Below are 24,725 nucleotides of genomic sequence, written 5' to 3'. Positions count from 1 at the left end.
TATATTACCCTATTGCTAGCACGTTAAAATATTACGGTAACATCATAGAAAGTTCCAACGGATAACCATAAGGATATTTTTGTTACTTTTTTATCTTTCCATGTCTTTCATTATGAGTAAAGTTTAAAATAGTGTCATCTTTTCTCTAATTGAAATAGACTTGTCCATTAAAGCGATTGCCTCATGTTGTGGAAGCCCAAGCTCAATCCTGGCAATCACCAAAAGCAATTAGCCATTCGATAATATTAAGATTCAATGGTTTGGAGCCCACTTTTAGCAGAAGATGACCAATTTAGATGATTTAACATTTTAGGCAAGAAAACTGACCTAAAAGATTCCTCTTCATTTAAAGCCATACTATATATGTTTTTAATCTTTTTTAAGGTATTGCAAAACTATTTCAGCAACGCCAATGTTTATTAAATTCGGTGTATTGATTAATGTTAGCATTATTGCTTGGATTCCATTGTATTATAATATTTTCCTAATGGAAAATATTAGGAAACACGCAATAATATATGGAAATATTATATTAGGCGCACCTCTTCCATTAGCGCCTCTCATGTGTGCTAATAGTAGGCTTCTCTTTTTCTAAAAAATATATTAATGACGTAATTTAACGTCGTAAACTTAATATTATCCTTAAAACTTTGAGATTTTCACAGTACTTTTACTTCAGTCCATGTCAGCAAAATGCGTATGCTCGTGGTTAGATAATTTTCCAGTCAACTTTCCGTGCTACATTTTTTGCCTTCTTTTCCTCTTATGTAATAAGAGAAATATTCGTTAAACCAGTGTTTGGACTGTGTTTATGCGTGCTAATGGGTACACAGCACATGAAATGCGAACGAAATGTTTTTTTCTGCAAGGAATAAACAAAACTATGTACTTAAGAATTTTACCGGGATGAAATATGCTTAACCCTAGATCTATAAAATTGTGGAAAATTGATTCTTGATTTTCTGGAAAAAATACTAATCTATAGTTTTTACTGTCCATTTTTATAATATATTAGTATGCATAGTAGGAGAAATAGTGGATTCATTGTGGAGCATCTTTACAGTATCGCATTGCATTAATACATTCCTGAACTATAAGCGTCCTGCCTTTTTATTGAATCTAATCGTGAGATGTTATTTACACTTTAGACTCTTCGTCAATTTTCTATTGAAAAATTAGGTACACGTTCATTTTTAAGTGTTTTTGGGAAGTTAAAGTCTAAGTTGAATAACTTGGAAAATATTAACATGACCAAAGCCCCGATATGTATATTAATAATTTACAATCTAAAAAAATCCTCATAAGCCAAATCCCTTAAATTATTTTAACTATGATGCATCAAGATATAAGGTTTACGCACAGATGCGCACCCACCACTATCTACTATAACTACTATACCACCAATACTTAAAGATGAACGTGCGACGCATAGACTAATAGTAGAACACCGATTGCATTTCCCTTTTGTTGTTCGATATCGTGGCATGGCTCCCCAGCATGTCTTCCCTTGGTAACTAAGGTCCGTTGGTTACAGGAGGTTGGCGGACGAGGATGACGAGCTGTCCGAGGTGCAGCCGGACGCGGTTCCCGCCGAAGTACGAGAATGGCTCACCTCCACCTTTACGAGACAGCTGGCACCTACGAGGTGTCGGAAGGAGGAGAAGCCCAAGTTTCGGTCAGTCGCCCAGGCCATCCGAGCAGGGATATTCGTTGATAGAATCTATCGGAGAATGGCCGCAAGTGGGTTTATGCAGTTTTCACCGGAAATCGTCGAGGTCTTAAAGGTAGGTTAGGTTGGGTTAGTTTAAAGTATTATAGCCCACAGAGAATTAAGGAACAGAGATACACTCCATGATAAATTTAAGTGGTGTCTTGCACTAGTGCTGGTGTCTAGAGCAAAGTCCAACACTGACTGCTACGCTATCATGTGAATAAAAATTCCACCTGTGAGATAGAAATTCCAGCACATTGCCCACAGTTTAGTTCGGGCTCTTCCTTGCCCGTCACAAAACAGTATATTTCCTGCACAACATACCAGATCTGAAAGGGCGTGATTGTCCCATAAGGGTATTTCCTCTGTACCTTACTTCTCTGTGTATATAGTAGGTTACCAGTTCAGGGATGAGCTACATCAACTACATTGTATACATTGTAACTTCTCAATTGTTTTTTTTTTCATTGAAACTAATCATCATAAAAACTCGAATACGTGTATTTTTGCAAATCAAAATACCAAGAACCATAAGTTATTTTTCACCACACTATGATGTTTTTAGCTGTTTGGGGGCTGAAAGCTACGTTTTGCTGGCCATGCCAGGTGTCATCGTCATTTGGGGACCGAGCAGGTTTTTACATCCCTAGGGCCGCAAAATCAACTGTCCGCTTTCTTTCTTAAAACATGAATGCGTATTAAATACATAATTAGTATCCATAGTATTGCAATAGAATTTTCACCGCTGCCAACTGTTTATTATTATTTTTGCTGATTCCTCAAATTATTTCTTCACATAACCTTAAAGTTGTTGTTGTGTTGACTATCGGTGTACATTATTATTGTGGTAAATAGTGGTAATAGTGGTATAGTGTGGTGAAAAATAGCGTTCGTACCACGGACCGAAAAGGTTTTGCAGCTCTCGATCGTTTTAAGTTCTTGACTTCGTCTCGAGCTTAAAAACTATCTCGAGCCGGAAAACTTAATTTTCAGCCCTAGGTACGAAATATACTATTAAGGTTTTGTAAGAGTACAGAAACCAACCTATGCATATAAACTCCTGACCCTATGGGTAGTTTGGTAACGCGAAAAAAATATAAATGCATTATCATGCATACAAATATCCGTAAAAAACAAAAAGCAAATGAATATTTTTTTCCCACGGGGTGAATTGTTTGGTTGAATCTTGCTGTGAAATCCACGTACAAATAAAACTCATATCAGCGCTTTCCGCCTGATTCGACAGAGCCAAATCCAACAAGGGATGTTCTCTGCGATAAACACATTTAGTTGCACAAACATATCGGCTGCTTTGCATACCCGGTTGTCGATCGCACATCTATATTTTCATGTTTAGTTTGCTCCGAGTATACAACATGCACTTTGCCACGATCCGTGTGTTGTTGAACCACTTTAAAGCTTTGTTGGTCGTGTATGACACGTTTTTTTTTTGTTTTTTTTTACGAAGTATACATTTGCGTTGTATACAGTTATTGGAGGTGTTCATTTTAAATGGACGAATTAGCTGGTTTTGCCCGTGTTTTACTTATGGTATCTAGGGATAAATATGTTTTTCACCACACTATGCTGTTTTTTAGCTGTTTTACATACGTTAATTGGTGGCTGAAAGTTACGTTTTGCTGGTCATTCCAGCTGTCATCGTTATTTTGGGAACCGAGCAAGTTTTTACATCCCTAGGGTTGCAAAATCAGCTGTCCACTACTTACTTAAAACATGAAAGCATATTCAATACCCAATCAGTATCAATAGCATTGCAATAGAATTATTGTTTTATTTTCACCGTTGCCTAGCAACTATTTACTATTATTTTTGCTGATACCTCAAATTATTTCTTTACATAACCGTAAAGTTGTAGTTGTGTTGACTATCAGTATGCATTATTATTATGGTAAATAGTGGTAATAGGGTAATAGTGTGGTGAAAAATAGCGTTCGTACCACGGACCGAAATGGTTTTGCCGGCTCGAGATAGTTTTTAAGTTCTCGACTTCGTCTCGAACTTAAAACGGTCGAGAGATGCAAAACCTCATTTTTGGCCCTAGGTATACTATTTCATTAGACATATCCACAAGATTTTAAATATATTTACCATTTTTTGTTTGAAAACAAAAATTCCAATCCAGTCTCACAATGGGGAGGCCAGTAAACCTGGAAATCTTATAATTAGGTTTTTAAAATTTTTAAGTAGGCTACAACCTTTGACTATTGATACATCAATACATGTCATCCCCATGTTAAAGTTGAAGTCTGTTTTCTTGCCAAAACCATCGTAGGAGATGACACTGATAGATTGTGCTGGTATAAATTACTGATTTAGCCTATATCGAATATAAAACGTTTTACTAAGTCAAACTGATGAAACGACTTATTGTGAGCTATAGCAATATTGTGATGACTCATCAACTAGCGCATTCTGTGACTGCCTTACACAAATAAGTTGTTTTTAATAGAAAAAATTGGTAACAGGTGGTTTTTTTTTATTAAAAATATTTATAGTTCTCTTGATATATGGCTTTGTATAAACCATTTACAATATTATCATTTCATACTACTTCAACCCTAACTGTTTCAGACATTGAATGTTAGTTGCTAAAACACCCGTAAATAACGTGTTATGGGCTGCGTTTGATATATTCTTTATTGAATGAGATGCAGGTTTGCTGCAGCAGGTTGTATTCATTTGCTGTTAATTCACTAACATCAGAATCAGTTAGACGTCAGGCAATAACAGTGGAATCACCCTTACACAATTTTAAGAATGCTTGCTAAATACACACGTACACAAAATCACTGCAAATGTAATATCTTTAGAAAAACATTTTTGACTGTTAACACTTCATCACTCTTTGACACAAAAAAGTTATTTCCTTCAAAAATCATCCAAATTTTTTTTATTCAGGGAGTTACTTTGATTACTTTTAAGAGGAAAACTTAAAATAATCGTAGTTCAGGTGTCCGACGGTTCTTCAATACTTTAGTACTAGATGGATCGCACGGCAGCCCATAGCGATATTAAAAATATCAATTTTCTGTGCTATAAGTGCTGTTTGTAATATGCAAGCAACAATTTCACGTTGGGAGAGGGAGGTACAATATTTCACCGATGTGGAGCGCTAAGAGCGCCCTGGATGGACCCAGCTGTTGTCTTCATTGAACCACTTTATAAAGAGGACAGCAATGCTCTGTGTGATTTATTATGATGGAAATATACATAAAGTTTCTCTCCTGAAGATTACATGGGTTTATTTAGTAGTATATTTTATTTTCAATAATATTCCTTCGTCCATACCAAGTGTCTCGAAAGTAAAACAGCCAAACTCCGGGAAATGGTTTTATTGGTCAAAATAAAACAAAATTAAAGAATAACATTTTTTTATACCTTGTTAGGGAGATGTATGCCGTAGTTGTTTTAAGTGTTTTACTTGATATCTAAAAAACTCTTTAAATTTAGTATGTGTTTTAAAGTAGCAATGGAATATTTGTAACTAAACAAACATAAACAATATTTTTTTTCTAAATAGCCGTCATTTTAATTTCATAACTGATGTTTATACAAAATGGCTAATTTTGTTTAGAATGTATAAGCACACTTTTTTAACATTTACAATTTCCTATCAAACTACTCAAAATTTAAAAAGATCGAATGATAAATACCTGAAAAATTGCGATTTTAGTCGTCAAATAAAGCAAAACTATGTGCAACCTGACTAGCTTAGCCTTATTTTCCCTCCTTTAGAACCATAAATCGTGATGTTTCATTCATCATATCCAAAAAATATAGTAAAATGCGTTAAAAACTGCGCCATGTTATAAGCTTTCCAACCATATACTACACTATTGAAATTTAAATCTGCTTATGTTTCAGTGTTTTAAATACTGAAGAAACACAGAACTTTTCACTGTTTTTACTGTTCAAACTGAAACAAATACAAGTTTTGCTGAATACACCATGTTTTGGGGTCTTCAAACCATTAAAGCGAACATAAGCAAATCTAATCCTCAAAAGTGTAGAATATGGAAAGCTTATAAAATGGCACAGGGTAGAAACCCTTGTATACAGGGTTTAGAAAATTGCAATACACTAATGTTTTTAAATCTTTATCGTAGACATTATTTTTATTTTGGAACTATTACAATGGAGTTTTTACAATTGATCCTCCATCATATTATAGTATTCTCATTAAAAATTTAATGTGGAATACGAAAATGACATCATCTATTTAAATCCATTTACAGGTAGTTGAAAAATTGCTGTATGTGTTTCAAAACATGGTTATTTTTGAAAAACTTAAAATCATTCTTTGGGATGCCAATTTATAGACTTGGAACCTCCTATATGCATCATCACGATTCATTTAATTTTTACTTACACCAACAAACCTTTGTAACACTGATGACAGGATACTCTGTATATATAAAAAACATTTTAAAATACCATGTTTTTAAACTCACTAAAAAGTTTAAATTAAAATAATTTATATATCTTGTATTTAAAATAAGCTATTGTTCGATGATTTTCGTTTTATTTTGACCCGTACAACCATTTCCTGGAGTTACCCTGTTTTACTTACGGGACAGCCTGTATATCATATCTATACAATGTATGATTAATTGTCTAAGTTTAAGCCCCTCATTGTCATGATTGATCTGGGGCCTGTTCTACTTGCAGTTGCAACCCATCCCATATAGTATAAAATCAGCCTCTACGATACCTAATTTTCTTTAGTTAAAAGCTATTTAATAGAGTTTGCCAATTGATTTTAAATATTAAACAGGTAATAGTGGTTACTCAATCATAATGCAGATGTATTATTTTTTTCAAATATTCGATTCAAGTCGAGAATGCGGCTGTGCCAAATATATTTTCTCCGAGGTAAAAACCTCCCCTATGTTTTTAATTACTGTACTCGTATATGGGTGATCTTGAAGCATAGTTAACTTTCATTTGCTTTGTGACCCAAAATTTAAAGTTGTATATCACACATGAAACATTGTTTGACAATTCAAAAATTTTAAAATCACAATTCAGTGACAAATGTTTTAAAATTTTTATTTGGAAATGATAGTTGTATGCCTATTTAAATCATTAAACTGTTTATCTGGGTACATAACTGCGTGTTTTAACCCAAATATGAGTGAAGGAGGAGTGTAGAATGGATATCTTTTGTAGCTTTGTTACTATAAGACCAGCTGTTTTATTAGCCATTTACTAAAAGCCCAATGATCAAGGACAGCTGGATTCAGTTTCGAACTACATATCAAGAAGCTACTAACTTTTTCTCGGGATCAAACCGGTGACCTTTTGATTACCAGGCGAGCACTATAACCACCAAGCTACCCAGCTAGTTACTAATTATATTACAGACTATTATATTTTTAGAGGAATGTCTCCTTTAATCTTAAGGAACGCTAAATCGCATAATCATTTAATATTTTCTCTTTCTTCACATACTGATTTACGACTATCAGACATTTTACTTGGATTGATTTACAAAGAACTAAAGTAGGTTATGAGTAAATACAATTATACATTTTTTTACAACCAACAAATTCGTTTCTTTTGGAATATTATAAACGTTAATCTTATAGCATTAGATGTGTTTAGACACGTATTGTTGCGAATTGTAGCTTGTAACCAACTGAGAAGCGATTAACTGTACATCTCCAGGGCTTGTGCACTTCTGGTTCAACAAGTTATCTTGTAACCTTAAAACATTACAGAGATGTTCATCGAAGTGTAGTATCTGAACTATACACTTTCATTTGTGTAACCGATTCCATAGAACATTGATTCCCAGGAACAGGCCAATAGCTTTCCAAACTTTAGTAATAATTTTTTTTTTTTTTGAGGGGGGGGGGTAAAATATTTTTTGCATGGAGAGTTTATATTCCAGTTCTGAAGTATGCTATCTTGATATAGATATCCTTCCGTTAAATTGGATACATATACAAAGCCGTTTTAGGTTCAGTAATAATATATTAAAGTTTGTATTACATATCGTTTCTCATCCACTTCTAAATCATATAGGTAAAAATTATTAAGCCATCATGGTGGTTCTAAATAAATAATATTTAAAAGTTATTAAGTCCGAGAGAGTCTCATGAATATTTAATATTTAAATGGACATTTTTCTCAAACAGTTTATTATCTCTAGTATTGTATTAGATTGTATGAAAAAAATATTTTAGAAAACATTGCCTCACTCGAGAGCTCTTTTAAACGACAAAAGAAAACGTATAGCAACAAGATGTGAGAACTAACACCTCATTAAGACCAATGACTTTTTATAAAAGAATTCTCCCTTATAAAGTCACACAGTAGAATGCAGAACTATAGTATTGAGGTGGCGGTATAAGACCTGAGGCAGTGGCTAAATGTTTGCTGAAGATTAGCTTTTAAACTCCCATTGTAACAAATCTCACACCTCTCCCATTCTTTTTCCATCGTCAATTTATTCGTTTTTCATTTTTGAGATGACTCGATTGGAATATCAGAAAAGTAAAAAAGAGTGTGGAAATAAAAGTAAACTGTGTTTTATTAGTTCAGAACAAAGAATAAACATATCCCTGACAATAAACTTAACAGGTTTCTATGGTGTCGATAGCTTCATAAGTTCATAACAATGTACTCTTTCATCTTATATCGTTTTCAAAAGACCCTATTACTATTAGTTGTAAAACTAATTTTTTTTCTTTTGCATGTACGTAGCTTTCTTGTGTGCCTTTATAAGTACTAAATCCAAGCTTTATAATTTTAATTGTAATATCTGCCTTTTAATGTTCGGAACAATATAGTTTGAAACCCTAGTCACACTTCTTACGAAAAGAACTAGGGTAATACCTTTAACTATGTAGCATAATTTACACGTGCAATACTCATGTTTATTTTGTATGTATTTTTTTAATGGATATGAACGTTAATTGAGCTACCAACAACAAGTGCCAATGAAACTTTTGTTGAATATCCCAATTTTTTTAAAGGATAAGCTTAAAGGGTAACATATTGTAATATAACTTTAACGAAAATAAAAATAAATGTCAAAAATAGTTTTTGTTTACGAAATATACACAAAAAACTATGAGAAAAATTGAAAATTGGTAAACATATTCAATTTTTATAAGCCTCAAAAGTAGAATTGTAATTCATGCAAAAGATACTGCAGTGCGAAAAAAATTTTAAAAGTTATTTACAAGAGTTTTGTCTGGTTCTGGCAAGTACATTTCATCCAGGAAATATACAATATGACCGTTGCTCTACAATTATAGTATATGAAATAAAATTGGTGAATAATAACACGTTATTTTTCCTATAGGATTGTTGTATTTTTGGTCTACATAATACAAGACTTAGAAAAACTTCTCAACTTAAACCGATTGAAAACACAGTTGATTTTATGCAAAGACATGCCTTTGGTAGTCAAACTAATATAAACGCTTGTAAAATATAAGGGACAAATAAATATGTGTGAACTTTATTAGAACTCGTCATATTAGCCTGATGATCATGTTTTAATAATAGATCTCTATATAATATATAGAGATTTATGGTTTCAATACGTACATTGTGGTGCAGTTTCAAATACAATCAGCTGGTGACGAGGTCATCAGCTGTTACATTGTTGTTCGTTCCAATCACTACAGTAAACCAGCAAACGTGTGTTAAACTTTTCGATTGTAATAGTAGTCGATAGTTAGTTGCTATTGATTGTTGGTGCAGTGTATGTTGTTTACATTCAAGTTCGTTGAGACTACGAATTTCCATTTATCTAGCTGGATTTCGATTGGCCATGGCGAAAAGGGTTTTTTCGTTTACCAAAATAACTTATCATCCTTTAAAATTTAGTTGGAACTAAACAGTGTTTTCTTGGTCCTACTAATCAAATTTGAATAAACAATTTTGCTAACAATAGGTCGTGAAAAGATATACAAGGGAGGTATTTCAAAAAATCCTACGCTATGCTGTTGGTTTAAAAAAGATTTAACTCTAACTTAAGGTTATTTGACTGCAATATAAAAACCAGCAATCCAACTTTAAATATGCCAACCAAAATTTTCTATTAATCGATCCTATAAATTGTTGAAAGTTTTTCCATAGTCAAGCCATCATATGATGTGGGCTGTTGAACCACCAAAGCAATACAGGTTTAGTGGTTTGAGGCTACACAACGGAAACTTTTGGTTACTCTGTTAATTACTTTCGCGCTTTCACTAACCTATATTAAATTTAAAAGTTTTAAAATTTTACCATATCTAATGTTTAGTTCTTATAGTTCTATATTAAGCTTTAACCGATTCAGTTTTGTACTGATCATCAAAGTACGTTCGGTCATACACAGAATAGACTTCCCATTTAATATACAAATGTGTAGCCAAGAAAATAGATTATGTTCAGGATCATCTCACCAGAGAGTACTCATCCTCAAAAACTTTTAATATACCAGACTTTTAGTGTCATTATTATGTTTATGGTGTATTGGGTTAAATATTAATTAAAAACAACGCAGTATCATAGCAAACAGGTGATTGATTTATCACTTGACATAGAATATTGTTATGAGACCATCTCAACAGATTTCACCACGATTTTTTGTTTTAAATATTTACATTAGGCCTACATGGTAAGTCTAGTATTATAATATTATATTATATAATAGTTCGGCTGAATCTTTAATATTTTGAAGTTGAAGAAGAATAGTAATTTTCACGTTTTAAAACACAAAATAAGACCAGAAAGAATAATAACAGCTTGGTGATATATAGCAACTTGATCTAGAACTAAAACCTGACAGTTGTAGTAATATAGTTACAAATTCAATCTGTAATGATTAATAATAATAGTTTTTTTTATTACACGAATTATTTTGTAACACTGAAATGTAATTTTGCGCGCGATAATTTACTATGTCGCTGCAAAAACGTATATTTCGTTTACACAACTTTTACTTAATATTGATGCAAATTAAGCAAAACCATGCAAATAATTTGTAATGAAAGTTTGTAACGTGATAACTATTGGTTTCATATCGTGAATAGCTTTGATTTCCCACTAAACCTACAATGACACATATTAGATAATGGTGAATAGTTTAAAAGGGGGGTTGCTAACCTAGGATTCCAGTTATGGACTTTGGTTCAGGAGGAACGGGGTCGATTTTTAACCACTTTCTCTTAAATACTATTTTGATTCATCGACACAAATAACGTTGTCAGAAAAAAAACCTAAAAATTCAAATAAGGTGTACATCGCTAATATATTAGAGGTCTGAGTATCCTATACGAAATGTAAATAAATATTAACTTTAATGATTGGACATAACATATTATAACAATTTATTTCATTGAAACCTAACATTAAATGAGTCAATCATGTTGTTGTTGCCTAGATACAGGACTTAAGTAACTATCATAATAAATAATCTGCAAGATTTCTACTCTAAAAGCATATAATTACATAAAACTATATATTTATTCCCAAATTTATTTGTTGCACTAGACCACTAATGTGCTGTTGTTGTATATTTTGTATGGATATATTAATATCCTGGTTCATTCCTTGGATTAGAAATTCTCAAGATCAGGATTGTAATGCTAAAGAACAAGATATAATGACAAACAAATCTAAAAATGTTAATGCATAAATTAAATTAATGTATGAGATAGGAATAAAAATCTACCTTAAAACTGATATTTACTTATTTTAATAGTAGGTTAAAATATAATAACTATACTAATTTGTAATGCAACCATTTCCGTTTCGTTAAACTTGAAATTAATTTTGTAAATACATCAATGAATACCTTGATGAAACAACTTAGTATTATGATGCAAAATTGTTTTTAAAATTACATTTGCTTTATTCACCTCTACTCTGGATCAATTGCTTGATATTTATCAATTTCATTCCAACAGATATTTAATTTAATCGTGTTAAGAGTAAGCAATATATATTTCTTGAATTGGTGTTCACATTCCTTTCACATGATTCAAAGAATTGTATTCTCTTCTTTTTACGTCTTTCGCCTTTTGATGAGCATAGTTGAAGCTACTTGACCTAAAAATAGTGACTTTACTATAAATAAACTTATTTTAACATTTAGAATGTGGATGCAGATTTTATTTTTTTAATTTCTCAAAGGAATCACCCCTCTCCCCCCCACATTTACTACATCTAAACTACACCGAATTTGATCAAATATTTTCCCAAATTCAGGATTAAATTTAGTAATTTAACGAGAATCGATGTGATAACGACTAATTCTATATTAGGTAACTGTCTCATAAAACATTTACATTCATACACACACATTTACACATTTACATACATTTACATTGAAAATTACACAGCCTTTATAATAGTAAAACATTGATAACAAGACTCTTAGGGAATATTAAATAAGAATTGTTATCAAAGACGACTTCTTATCGAGGTTTGCCATGTTATTAGGGGTATTAAGTTATAGGGAATTTGGAAATGACACTTGTTATCGAGGGTCTTGTCATCAAGTGTCCACTGTAATTGATTACCTTAAGGTTGTTTTTTTTGTTTCAGTCCCTGGACGACTGGTCATTCGACGTATTCTCCCTAGGCAAGGCGGCGCAGAACCAGCCTGTCAGATATCTCGGATACGACCTTCTTAACAGATACGGCTGCCTGTCTAAGTTTAAGGTAGGTTTAATTTTACATTATGAATATCCAAATAATAATTGTATTAATTGTTAGTAAATTCATTTATTGATGTATACTATTAACTAGCAGAGTACCCGTTCTTCGTACGGGTTTGTCATATACGTATGAAATAGTTGTTGCAGGTATGCTCTAGCATTGCGTTTGCAATGTGGGAGGATAAGACTTGAGATAATTTGGTTCTTTATTTACGGTATGCTATAGTATTACAGATTTAGTATAGTATATTATACTGTATAGTATTACACATCTACCATAGACATTCTGTTCTACCACTTCACCTAAACAATATAAAAAAAGAAAATTATCAAACATTCAAACAATATCACAAATTATTTATTAAATTAAAAACATAAACATTACTATAAACAATCCTACTTTGACAGTTCTCATTAAGTATCACAGCTTTTTGATGCTGCTTACTTCAAATTAGCTTTCCAAATTTGAAGTATTAGATATACCTTGCTATTTGGGGAGATATATTTAATTCTTGAAGTATTATCATAATAATTGCTAAAAATATAATAGTGCTCCTGTTGGTAAACCTTATAACTTTTAATGCTATTGAATATCATAGGACCAACGTGTTTGGTCGAATCAGCTGACAAACTTATTTAATTCCTTTTAAATGTGAATACACATAAGATTAACATGGGAAACGCCAGAGCCACTGGGGCGGAGCCTGAAAGGAGTTTTGAGATAACAATATGCTTATATATGTCAATCGGGAATGTGAGCTATCATCACCCCAAATTTCAGCTCAATCTGACCAGTATTTTTCGCTTTTACTTGTCACAAACAAACATAGAAACATCCAAACCTTCTCATTTATAATATTAGTAGGATTAGGAATGAATCTTTGTTTTCTACTGACATAAGATAGCAAATTAATAGTCTATTTTGTATTAAGTACCTGGGGACCGAGCTTTGCTCGGGGAAAATCATTCCTCCACTCTGCGATGCCAGCCTTAACTACTTTCTTCACCATTTCCTACGTCATGGACCTGTTTCCTTCCCTTCTCATAGCATTTAAGTATTACAGATACATTAATCTAACTGCCACAAACGGTTCCCACACTCTGCGATGCTAAACTTTACTACTTCCTACGTCGTGGACCTGTTGTCATCTCTTCCCATTGCATGTTAGGATTGCAGATACATTAATGTAATTGCCACAGACAGTTCCCACACTCTGAAATGCTAGCCTTACTTCTTCCTTCCCCACTTCCCACGAAGCGGAGCTGTTTTCCCCCCTTCCCGTTGCATTTAAAGATTGCAGATAACTTAATCTAATCGTCATAAACAGTTCCCCACTCCGGATAGCTCGGATTGACTACTTCCTTCAACACTTCCTACGTCACAGACCTGTTTCCCTCCCTTCTCATAGCATTTTAGGATTCGAAATACCTAAATCTAATCGTCATAAACAGTTCCCACACTCCGGACTACTCGCCTTGACTACTTCCTTCACCACTTCCTACGTCACGGACCTGTTTCCCTCCCTTCCCATATCATTTTAGGATTGCCAATACCTTTATCTAGTCGTCACAAACGGTTCCCACACTCCGGACTACTCGCCTTGACTACTTCCTTCACCACTTTCTACGTCGCGGACCTGTTTCCCTCCCTTCCCATAGAATTTTAGGATTGCAGATACCCTAATGTTATCGTAAAAAAAAACAGTCCCCACACTCCGGACAGCTTGCCTTTACTAATTTTATCATCACTTCCTACGTCACGGACCTGTTTCCCTCCCTTCCCATAGCATTTTGTGATTGCAAATACCTTAATCAAATCATCATAAACAGTTCCCACACTCCAGACAGCTCGTTTTGACTACTTCCTTCACCACCCTACGTCGAGGACCTGTTTCCCTCCCTTCCCATAGCATTTTAGGTTTGCAGATACCCTAATCTTATCGTCATAAACAGTTCCCACACTCTGGACTACTCGCCTTGACTACTTCCTTCACCACTTCCTACGTCGCGGACCTTTTTCCCTCCCTTCCCATAGAATTTTAGGATTGCAGATACCCTAATGTTATCGTAAAAAAAACAGTCCCCACACTCCGGACAGCTTGCCTTTACTACTTCTATCATCACTTCCTACGTCACGGACCTGTTTCCCTCCCTTCCCATAGCATTTTATGATTGCAAATACCTTAATCTAATCATCGTAAACAGTTCCCACACTCCAGACAGCTCGACTTGACTACTTCCTTCACCACCCTACGTCGAGGACCTGTTTCCCTCCCTTCCCATAGCATTTTAGGTTTGCAGATACCCTAATCTTATCGTCATAAACAGTTCCCACACTCTGGACTGCTCACCTTTACTACTTCCTTCATCACTTCCTACGTCACGGACCTGTTTCCCTCCCTTCCCATAGCATTTTAGGATTGCAGATACCCTAATGTTATCGTAAAAAAACAGTCCCCACACTCCGGACAGCTTGCCTTTACTACTTCTATCATCACTTCCTACGTCACGGACCTGTTTCCCTCCCTTCCCATAGCATTTTATGATTGCAAATACCTTAATCTAATCATCATAAACAGTTCCCACACTCCAGACAGCTCGACTTGACTACTTCCTTCACCACCCTACGTCGAGGACCTGTTTCCCTCCCTTCCCATAGCATTTTAGGTTTGCAGATACCCTAATCTTATCGTCATAAACAGTTCCCACACTCTGGACTGCTCACCTTTACTACTTCCTTCATCACTTCCTACGTCACGGACCTGTTTCCCTCCCTTCCCATAGCATTTTATGATTGCAAGTACCTTAATCTAATTGTCATAAACAGATCCAACACTCCGGACAACTTTCCTTTACTACTTCCTTCACCACTTCTAAGTCGCAGACCTGTTTCCTTCCCTTCCTATAGCATTTTAGGATTGCAGATAACCTTAATCTAATCGTCATAAACAGATCCCGCACTTCGTACTGCTTGCCTTTACTAGGCCTACAATGTATCGAGCAATCTTCAGTATAATCTTTGCTCAATAGTAACAAGTGATGATTTCCCTTTTGTACTGTATTTGTAATTTGCTAGTATACTGTGGGTAGTTGGCTTATAATGAACACATTCTTCAACTTCAAGTCTTTTGTTCACTTTTTCCTTGTTATTTAATTCAACCAACATGGTTACTTAGCAACCCATAAGACTAATGTTTAAAAAAATGTGACTTTCAGTTTTGTTTTTTTTACGTAATTAGATTTTTGTTGGCGGTTCTAACTGCATGAAACTCGTTTTTAGGCCAAAAATAAACTATTTACAAGATTTGAAGAAAATCGTCAGAGCCGTTTTCGAGATCTTTCTGCAAGCAAGCAAGCAAGCATACATAGAAGCAAACATTGCTCGTATTAGAGTATAGGATATGATTAGCTTTAGCGAGTAGTTTAAGCAAATTGTTTATTTCCGTCCGCGACATGTTGAGATTGTTTTTAAGTTTTCTATATGTTTATTATTACTTCATTAAATGTATGGTTGTTTAGCACAGGTAAAATTATTTATTTATTTTTCATTAACAATATTAATAATATATAATTAAACCTATACAGACAAATAGGTTACTTATTCTTTAAGAAAATGAATACAAAATCAATGTAAAGTTGTATTCTCTCTGAGTACAAGCGTCAACTAGTTTTAAAAACTTGGTGATCAAAATCGCTATGATTGAATTTGATTTTTTTATAATATTTAAACTTAATTTTAAATCTGTCAGTCCTCAAATTTTGTAGCCATTGATTGAAATACCGCACTGTAAAATTTACTTTAAATGTAAATGAATACATAAATAAAGCTTTAGATCTTACTAAATTATCTACTGGCACTATCTGAGGTCAATTTAATCGTTTACTTTTGATGTTTCACCGTCGTATGTAAATATTTATTATTTCCATCTTAAACTTAGGGAGAAATTATCACACTTTATGCTACTCATTAGAGGAAGAAGTATTAAGGAATAGTTTTATAATCATTTTTACTTATGACGTTTCTATTTAATTTTATTAATTTTTTATGTAGCTTTCAATCAAAAAGGTCTAATTTATTTTAAAGTTCTTTATTCATTAGTAATTCAAACATACATACTATAACATAATATACACATATCCCTTAAAACAACCCCCTAGAAATAAGATTATTTTGTCTAAAAATTTTTTATTCTATGGATAAAAATGGTTATTTGACACTCGCAAGGCCTAAATATTATAAAAATTCCTCGTTATAATTATTGCGAGTTTTGGATTAAATTTTAGAGTTTACTTAAATTATTAAGCCTCAAAAAGTGTTCTGCTATCGATAGCTTATTTTTATAGTATTTATTTAAAAATATATTTTATGGTACCACAATTTTTCAGCGACTCTTTCAGATACGGGCAAGTTAAATAATCTAGAGATAGTCGATACAAATTGGGAAGCGAGCTGGTCTAGTGGTAGAGCGCGGGACATTGGTCTCTCAGGTCCTGGATACACAGCCCACCATCACAAATGAATTTTTTAGACCTTAGTGATATTACCGCAACCTCTAGGCCTAGCCTTAAGTATTGGGGAAAACAATACCGGGTTATTAGCCTAGGACATTTGCGCATTCAGGACAAAAAAGGGAAAAGTCCATATAGATATAATTGTGAAGTATTGCAACATCCAAAATGCAATTTTGGACTCTGATTGCTCGTTAGTTAATTAGTGGTTTCTTTAATCCATTTTAACAATAGGCTAATTATTTTTTCCTTGACCTATACATACATCCATTACCTTACATAACCAGGCATTTTTCTAACAAGTGTCCTACTCCAAATGTGTGTTTATATATTTATTTACCTATGATCAAGGCATTCTTGCACTAATGTTTTTATTTTGTCCCAAACAGATAAGTCTTCAGACAATAGAAAACTTCCTCAACAGGGTCGAACAAGGGTATTTGAGGTATGGGAACCCTTACCACAACAATCTGCATGCCGCCGACGTGGCCCAGTCCGTCCACTATATGCTCTGTCAAACAGGCCTCATGGTAAATATTGCACTTTTTACTCCCCCCCCCCTACATAGTACTAGGGTGGTCTGCCGTTACACTTTAGACGCATAAATGAGCGAAGCATTATTTAAAGATTGTCAATGGCTAAAGCAGCTAACACCCTACAATATGTTCCCATTCAACAGATTCACCGTTTGTTTGCCCGATATTATTTAAGTTCTAAAGAATGACAAATTTATCTGATAGTTCACTGTACCTTTGTAGTGAAACTGGCCATCCTGACTATTTGCTTGTACTGTACTTTGTAAATGGGCATAGCAGGATGTACTCGTGCAATCAACATTTGTTCTACGATCGTCAGGTCTTAATTCGTTCGAGACACTTGACTCATCCATATTATTTAACGCCGTGAATTTAGTTGCATTTGAACGACAACGCGAACAAATCGGTGTTTGGTTTGAAGCTGTTAGTTGTTGGCGATGACACTTAGTGCAAGTATAAAATTGTAGTGCATCTAATTCATGTTGGAATTGGTTAGCTAACTGCCTATCATTATCAGCTTCTTCCGCCACTGCTTCATCTGGTTCTTCTTGTTCACGACGCCACTATCTTACAATATTTGCATTATTGGTGCGACGACCAATATTACGACGTGGTCTTTGAGCCATGCTCAAAACAAATATAGCAAAACTGTTACTTCCATTGATAAACTAACTTTAACCTAGGATGAAAGTAACATTGAAATGTAAACAAAACAGTTACAAACAATTAATATATGTTTATCTTAATTAAATAAGACAAGATAAACCCATATGTCATAAGCCCAATATAATGTTTCTTTCAACTTACATTAAAATAACAAGCGAAATTGCGTGACCCGTAAAATAAAATCCAGAAGGAAATTTGCAAATATTTTTTACCAAAACATTCTGCTCAGTATTTTGTAGCTTTTGGCCAAATTTCATATCAATTGGTCAAGCCATTACATTCTGATGCTCTTACAAAGAAGTTACAAAGTGAGGGAAAGGAGAATAAGATAAGAGAATACAATAAGGAGAAAGTACTGTTTTCGTCAAGATTTTTGAGTTGAAGTTTCGGTGAACATACTCCTGAACCCCAAAACAATGTTTTAAAGTGATGTTTGTGAGTATGTGCATGTGAATAGAGCTACAGACTAAATATGTGATTCGATTTTGACAAATAATTTTGGTATTTAAGTACTAGTCCATTTTTTTATATTTAGATTTTTACAGTGATCCCCCTATAAATCCCCATAAAAACTGATTAAAAAAAATTGCTAGAACGATTTCAATTAAAATTTACTATGTAGGCTGATTCCCATTTTTAATGTTTAACAAAATTGCACAACCTGTTGAAAGAATTTACGATGTAAAAGCTATTACAACTTTTGTGATTTCCCCCAAAAAAGGCATAGTTCACCACCTACCCATGATAAGGGTTGTTGAAAAGTTAAAGATAAGTTGAATAAAACAAGTTGGGAACATTTTATTTTCTTATAGTCACTTATAGTTTGTCCGAACCGATTGTTTTTGTTTTGGTTTAGTAAATTCTTATTTACTGTATTATTTTGTAAATCAAGACAGTAATAGGTTAAATTATTTTTTTTAATAATTCAAGTTGGAAATAATCATGAAATAAGTGTATATAGTTGCCATCAATAAATTTAAGTGGTAAAATTACAAATTTATACAAAAATCGGAAATGAACATGCTAAAAAAAACTCACGCTTCTACTGCAAGGAATGTAAAACATTCTCAGCCGAGTGGATAATATTGACATTATTATTTAATATATTTTGACTCTCTCGTTTCGACATTTATCAATTAATCAATTATTTGAAATGGAGACGCCACCTAGCGTATTTTAACCCAATTTTGAGTGTAGAATGTAAGATCATCTTCGTAGCTTTACTGACTGATCCCTACTTGCAGAACTGGATGACGGACCTAGAAATCTTTGCCACACTGATCGCTGCACTAATACACGACTACGAACACACGGGGACGACTAACAATTTCCACGTCATGAGTGGAACGGACACGGCGCTCTTGTACAACGACAAGGCAGTTCTAGAGAACCACCACCTCAGTGCCTCATTCAGGTAAAAATCATGTTTATTTACAAAAACTCTCACATATTTCAATGCGAAAATAATCTCAAATAGGTTATAAGAACCGGCGTGTGATAATAATTTAAACAAAAACTTGGGTTACCTCAGGTGGTGCCTACCGACCTCTTTCTTATTTCCTCATACACCTGGTTTGTCGACCATATTTCCACTAGGCCTCTATCTTCCTTCCGTAACTTCTTGTGAAATTATAACTCTTTTCATAAAACAGTAGTAGGCCTGTTAGTCCTACCTTTAAACCTTTAAACCTTAGTTACTCTGTAAAACAGTTAAATTGTACTGAGAAACGCTCGGAAATAAAGGCGTTTTTATCAACAGGTTGCCCTCCTATGGAGGTGTTCCGCTTCTTCTGTTCCACATTTTAATTCCAACGTATTAAAGCAATTACCTCTAAAATTAGCTTTAGAGTTTTATATTCAAAATACTATTTGCATATGGGGGAACCAATAATACGTTAACTGGGACTTTGAATTACTTATATTTATATATTTTGAATGTTTTAATTTTGCTGTTCTGTTTGGGTCGTGCAGCATCACTTCTGAACTTGTTTTCATGTCGTAGGGTTCTTAAAGAAGAAGATTGCAATATTTTGAGTAATATGTCGAGAGAAGAATACAGGGAATTCCGATCTTTAGTGATAGAAACAGTACTGGCAACGGATATGAGCTGTCATTTTCACCAACTCAAGAACATGAAGAATTTACTTTCTCTTCAAGAACCAAGGTAAATAAATTAATATTTTGGTCACAATTGTATATAATTTAATACAAATTTTTAAGAATCAACCAATATAAATGCACCTTTTCCAAACTGTTTTGAATTGTGCCTCAATAAATGCCTTCTAGCGTTGAAATATTTCAGTGAGTTTAAAAACAATCTGTCCTAGGAAACAGAACTTATAACTTAAGTAATATTTTCACAATCTATTAAACTAATATAAGAGTAAAACTATGACTATAATTTCCAAAGAAAAGGTTAAAAAATCATGTTTAACATTAATTTAGAATACAAGTTTCCTCCTGCTAAATCTAACACGCAAAGTCCATAGAAAAAATATTTACAATTGTTCTGTTTATTACATTATTATAAACTAAAAGAAATTGCATAGAATAACCCAATTGCATTAATAATAACAAGAAGAATAAATCAATTACATAGGACATTGAAAATTCAGACAACTACCAATAAAATAACTGTTCCCTTATAACATTTTTCATTGTTTAACTATGTCTCAGATTTTTTTTTTTTACTACAAAATGGTAATTTTGTTTACTTTATGAAATTATTTTTAAATGTCCTATTCAGGTGGATATTCTGTAAAACTATTTTCATTATAATAAGTTTATTTATTGTATAGTGACATAATTTATTAGTGATACTACGAGTATGTGAAATTTTACAATCACGTAATATTATTACTGTTTTAGTATCAGCATTATAGGACTTTTTTCATAATTCTAGGTACGCACCTCATTACAACGTACGGGTCAGGCTACTAGTTGCATCCTTACTCTTTTTAATTTTAAATTACCTATTAATATTTTTTTTAATGGCAGCATTGACAAGGCAAAGGCGTTATCTCTAGTTCTCCATTGTTGTGATATCTCACATCCTGCCAAGAAGTGGGATCTGCACTTCCAGTGGACGTCGCTCCTACTGGAGGAGTTCTTCCTGCAAGGAGACCGGGAGAAGGAGTTAGGACTTCCATTCAGCCCTCTCTGTGACAGGAAAAACACCTTGGTCGCGGAGTCTCAAATAGGTTTGTAGGAAACAAAACTTTCATCGTAAATTAATGTAATTCTGGGCAATTACTTGGTCAACCCCAAACTTTGTCAACTTGGTCAGCCCCAAACTTTTTCCTATTTTACTACGGTTATAAGGATGTTCTCAGAAAACAAGAAACATATACCTAACATAGCCTAACCTAACCTAGCCTAACCTAACCTAACCTAAACATAACCTAGCCATACCTAACCTTGCGGGGCTTGAATGATATGTTTCTTGTTTTCTGAGAACATCCTTATGACCGTAGTAAAATATGAAAAAGTTTGTGGTTGACCAAGTAATTGCTCAGAATTGCCTAAATTAAAATCTAGACTAATACATACTGTATTTCATCTATGGCCTAAAGTGACTCCTTTCGACCGGAGTTCAAGTTTTACTGAAGGAAAATGAGCGTGGGTTTAAAAGACACATTTTGCCCTTATGATAAACTAAATTTTTCGTCATATTACATCATTATTTGAACAAACTATGTTACAAAACTATCAAAAATCAGCATCGCTTAGGATCGGACCAACAACCTTCAGGTTTGAAGGCGAGCAATATAACCACTCAGTTAAAAGTAAGAAGTTGTGGCTAAGACACAAAACACTTAACAGGATAAACTTCATGTTATTAAATGAACCTATGCTACCTATTACTGCTGCGTCCATTCTTCTACATGCAAGTCTTCAGTGGGGATTAAGCTGGTCTAGTGGTAGAGATCGGCGCTTCGGAGCCCGAGGTCCTGGGTTCAAATCCCGCCAATCAATTGATTGTATCTATGTGATAATGCCACGACCCTCTAGGACTAGCCTGAAATAATGTGTAAAACAGTTCCGGGCTAGAACGTAGAGTCCTAGTGATGTGAAGGTGGGAAATATAAAAATATTCATAGAGCCAAAACTGAATTTGCCACTTTTGTTGCAGGTTTCATAGAGTTCATCGTGGACCCTAGCATGTCAGTCTGTAGTGACATGTTAGAAGCCATCCTCGCCCCCGTGGTCGCCCCTGCGGCCGCCAAGGAAGTCAAGAGATCAGTGTCAGTCTCGGAAGACACGAGAAAACATCATGGTAAGTACTCTCATTGACTTTGAATAATGCTAAATAGACTCATCATTCCAGTGTAAGTATCAAGTCCAATATATGTTTCTAATTTACACTTAAAAGCAAAATATAAACTTAAATAGCATTTTCACTTAGAAAGAAACGAGTACTGGTCACGTCTGAATTCAAATTGGGTAATTAGATCTCACGTTACTACCCAATCTTATCTCAAACAAGCTATATATATTAAGCATAGAGTTTAACAAGTATATTTGTCAATTGTTACAAATTATAAGAAGAAAAAAAATAAAAAATAAAATATTATTTTTAGAAAATTTTGAAAATTTATGTTACAAATTATAAGAAGTTAATAACAGGTTATAATAAGTTGTAAGGAGTACCTTTTGTCACAGTTTTCCTAAAATATTAATATTTTTATATATACAGTTTTAGTTTATTTTCCAGAACAAATCAATTGTGATGATGCGCCGCCTCCATTCACAATAAAAAAGCCTTGGTTAACCTGTCTCGCGGAAAACAAGAAGATTTGGAAAGAAAGAGCAGTTATAGGTATGTATCTGATCTGTTAGTTTTACTCGTAAATATTTATCTACGGGTGTCTCGTAGGTAAGTGCAATAAAGTTCAGAAATATGTTTAATGGATAACGATAAAAAAATTAAAAAGTAAATTTTTCTGAAACTTCTGGTTGAAACAATATCCGTCTCTTTTGTTTTTTTGCTGTACTTCTAATTGATATCTTTAAAAGTATTTAAGATTTCCTTATAAAATTGTGTACATGGTTTTAGGAAATGCTTATCTTTTTTTAAATAACCATTGAAATTATATGTACTTGGATTTCAAAATATCGTTTTTAGTTTGTACAACTTAAATCTCTATAGATTGGTTGGGTTTGTGAAAAAAATTCAAGTACGCGATTATTTACCATTTACTGTAAGATCATCTAACAAACAATGCCAAGTTACAAATTTGAAAATAGTAAATAGCCTATAGATCAAGATTTTTTATTGCAGGCCTACTGGCTAGACAAAAAAGGCCAAGCAGGTACAGCGTGTCTAATTTTGCCCCTAAAATGTGATTTCTCAACTATTAATAATTCGATATTTTTTACTTCGGTTTTCGGTATATAAATTTAAATGATTATTTAAAGTTCCATAAAACAGTTTTCATAAAATCAGTATTATTTTATATAGATGTTATAAATAATAAAACAGTCACCGTTAAAAAAAAAAAAATTATTTATTTTATTTAAAAAATATGTAGTTTTTTGTTTATCAACTTATTGCTTCTTAAAATCGTATGCTGGTACCAAATTTCATAGGAATGGCATATAGTTTTTAAGATATAAGTTAAAAAAATTAAATTAAATTATTGTAAATATCTTGAGGCGTTTTTGGAAAAAATGTTTATCTTAATTTTAATTTTGTTTTGCCTTATTTTACCTGTTCAAAGTATATTAGTACTTCCTTACGGAACATTCTGTATATGTATAAAGTTAATACCTAAAGTGATTAAGTAAAGTTTAAAAAGCTGAATTTGCGTTCTCGTTGTAATAATACATCTGAAAGTACATATTTGTAAAAAAATGTTTTATTAAATGTTTTTTATCAACATTAACAACATAAACTTAAATTATTATTATTTTAGTAAATCTTAATAAACGGAATCTGCATACAAAAAGTTATTTCAACTTACAACGATGTCTAGTAACATTATTACTCTATAATATTATTTATACAAAATACTTAATTTATTTTAATGATTGGAATTATGTATTTAGCAATATAAAGAAATCACTCAGGAAAGAGAAGGTCTATTTCAAAAGAAGCTGAGTGGTCTAGAGAAAGAAGAGTTCCTTGACTAAGCCAATTTTGAAATCATTTGCAAATACCAGAATACGAATTCAATCTCTTTCACTACACTTTAAAGTAGTCTTATTATTTAAAGTACTCCTTTGACAATCATATTAATTACTTAAATATATTTCCTTGGAAAAGGTTTTCTATAACCTTTAAAAAAAAACATATTACCATAGACAAAAAGAATTTTGTCTATACAATATTACATAGCCCAAATTTATTCCACTTTAATAGGATTCAATTAGCCTTTAGCAATTCGGTCACCAAAATGTTCACGTTATGTAGACGAGGAGATTCACATATGATGCGAGACATGTTCCCAACAAGTGGATATGCAATTTCAGTACAAGCTATGAAACTTTGCATCACCATGGGAAAGATCTTATCTTACCCAACAGGGACAGGCCGATACCACGAGCACTTCATCCGAAACCTAAAGTCGAAAAATTTCAAACCCCAGACAGTTGTTTCATTGATAGACCCTACAGATTCGG

At 33.2% G+C, this 24,725-nt stretch overlaps 1 protein-coding gene across 6 annotated transcripts in view; it reads left to right on the top strand.

Annotated features, from left to right (window-relative positions):
- Positions 1 to 24,725, top strand: part of LOC128999638 (dual specificity calcium/calmodulin-dependent 3',5'-cyclic nucleotide phosphodiesterase 1-like) — a 243,717-nt gene that overhangs the window by 213,742 nt on the left and 5,250 nt on the right. For all 6 annotated transcript variants that reach the window (XM_054426241.1, XM_054426243.1, XM_054426242.1 and 3 more), the window contains 8 exons: positions 1,535 to 1,784; positions 12,281 to 12,397; positions 17,292 to 17,432; positions 19,349 to 19,518; positions 20,107 to 20,268; positions 21,102 to 21,304; positions 22,237 to 22,380; positions 22,819 to 22,923. In XM_054426241.1, coding sequence (XP_054282216.1) covers positions 1,535 to 1,784; positions 12,281 to 12,397; positions 17,292 to 17,432; positions 19,349 to 19,518; positions 20,107 to 20,268; positions 21,102 to 21,304; positions 22,237 to 22,380; positions 22,819 to 22,923 — 1,292 coding nt within the window. The remainder of the gene's footprint in view (positions 1 to 1,534; positions 1,785 to 12,280; positions 12,398 to 17,291; positions 17,433 to 19,348; positions 19,519 to 20,106; positions 20,269 to 21,101; positions 21,305 to 22,236; positions 22,381 to 22,818; positions 22,924 to 24,725) is intronic.

This window comes from Macrosteles quadrilineatus, unplaced genomic scaffold (genome assembly GCF_028750875.1).
Source record: "Macrosteles quadrilineatus isolate MER2022 unplaced genomic scaffold, UCM_ALF_1.0 Scaffold_8__2_contigs__length_117827958, whole genome shotgun sequence".
In the NCBI taxonomy this organism is placed as follows: domain Eukaryota; kingdom Metazoa; phylum Arthropoda; class Insecta; order Hemiptera; family Cicadellidae; genus Macrosteles; species Macrosteles quadrilineatus.
Note: the sequence above shows the minus strand (reverse complement) of the source record. Positions and strands in the feature narration are given on the sequence as shown.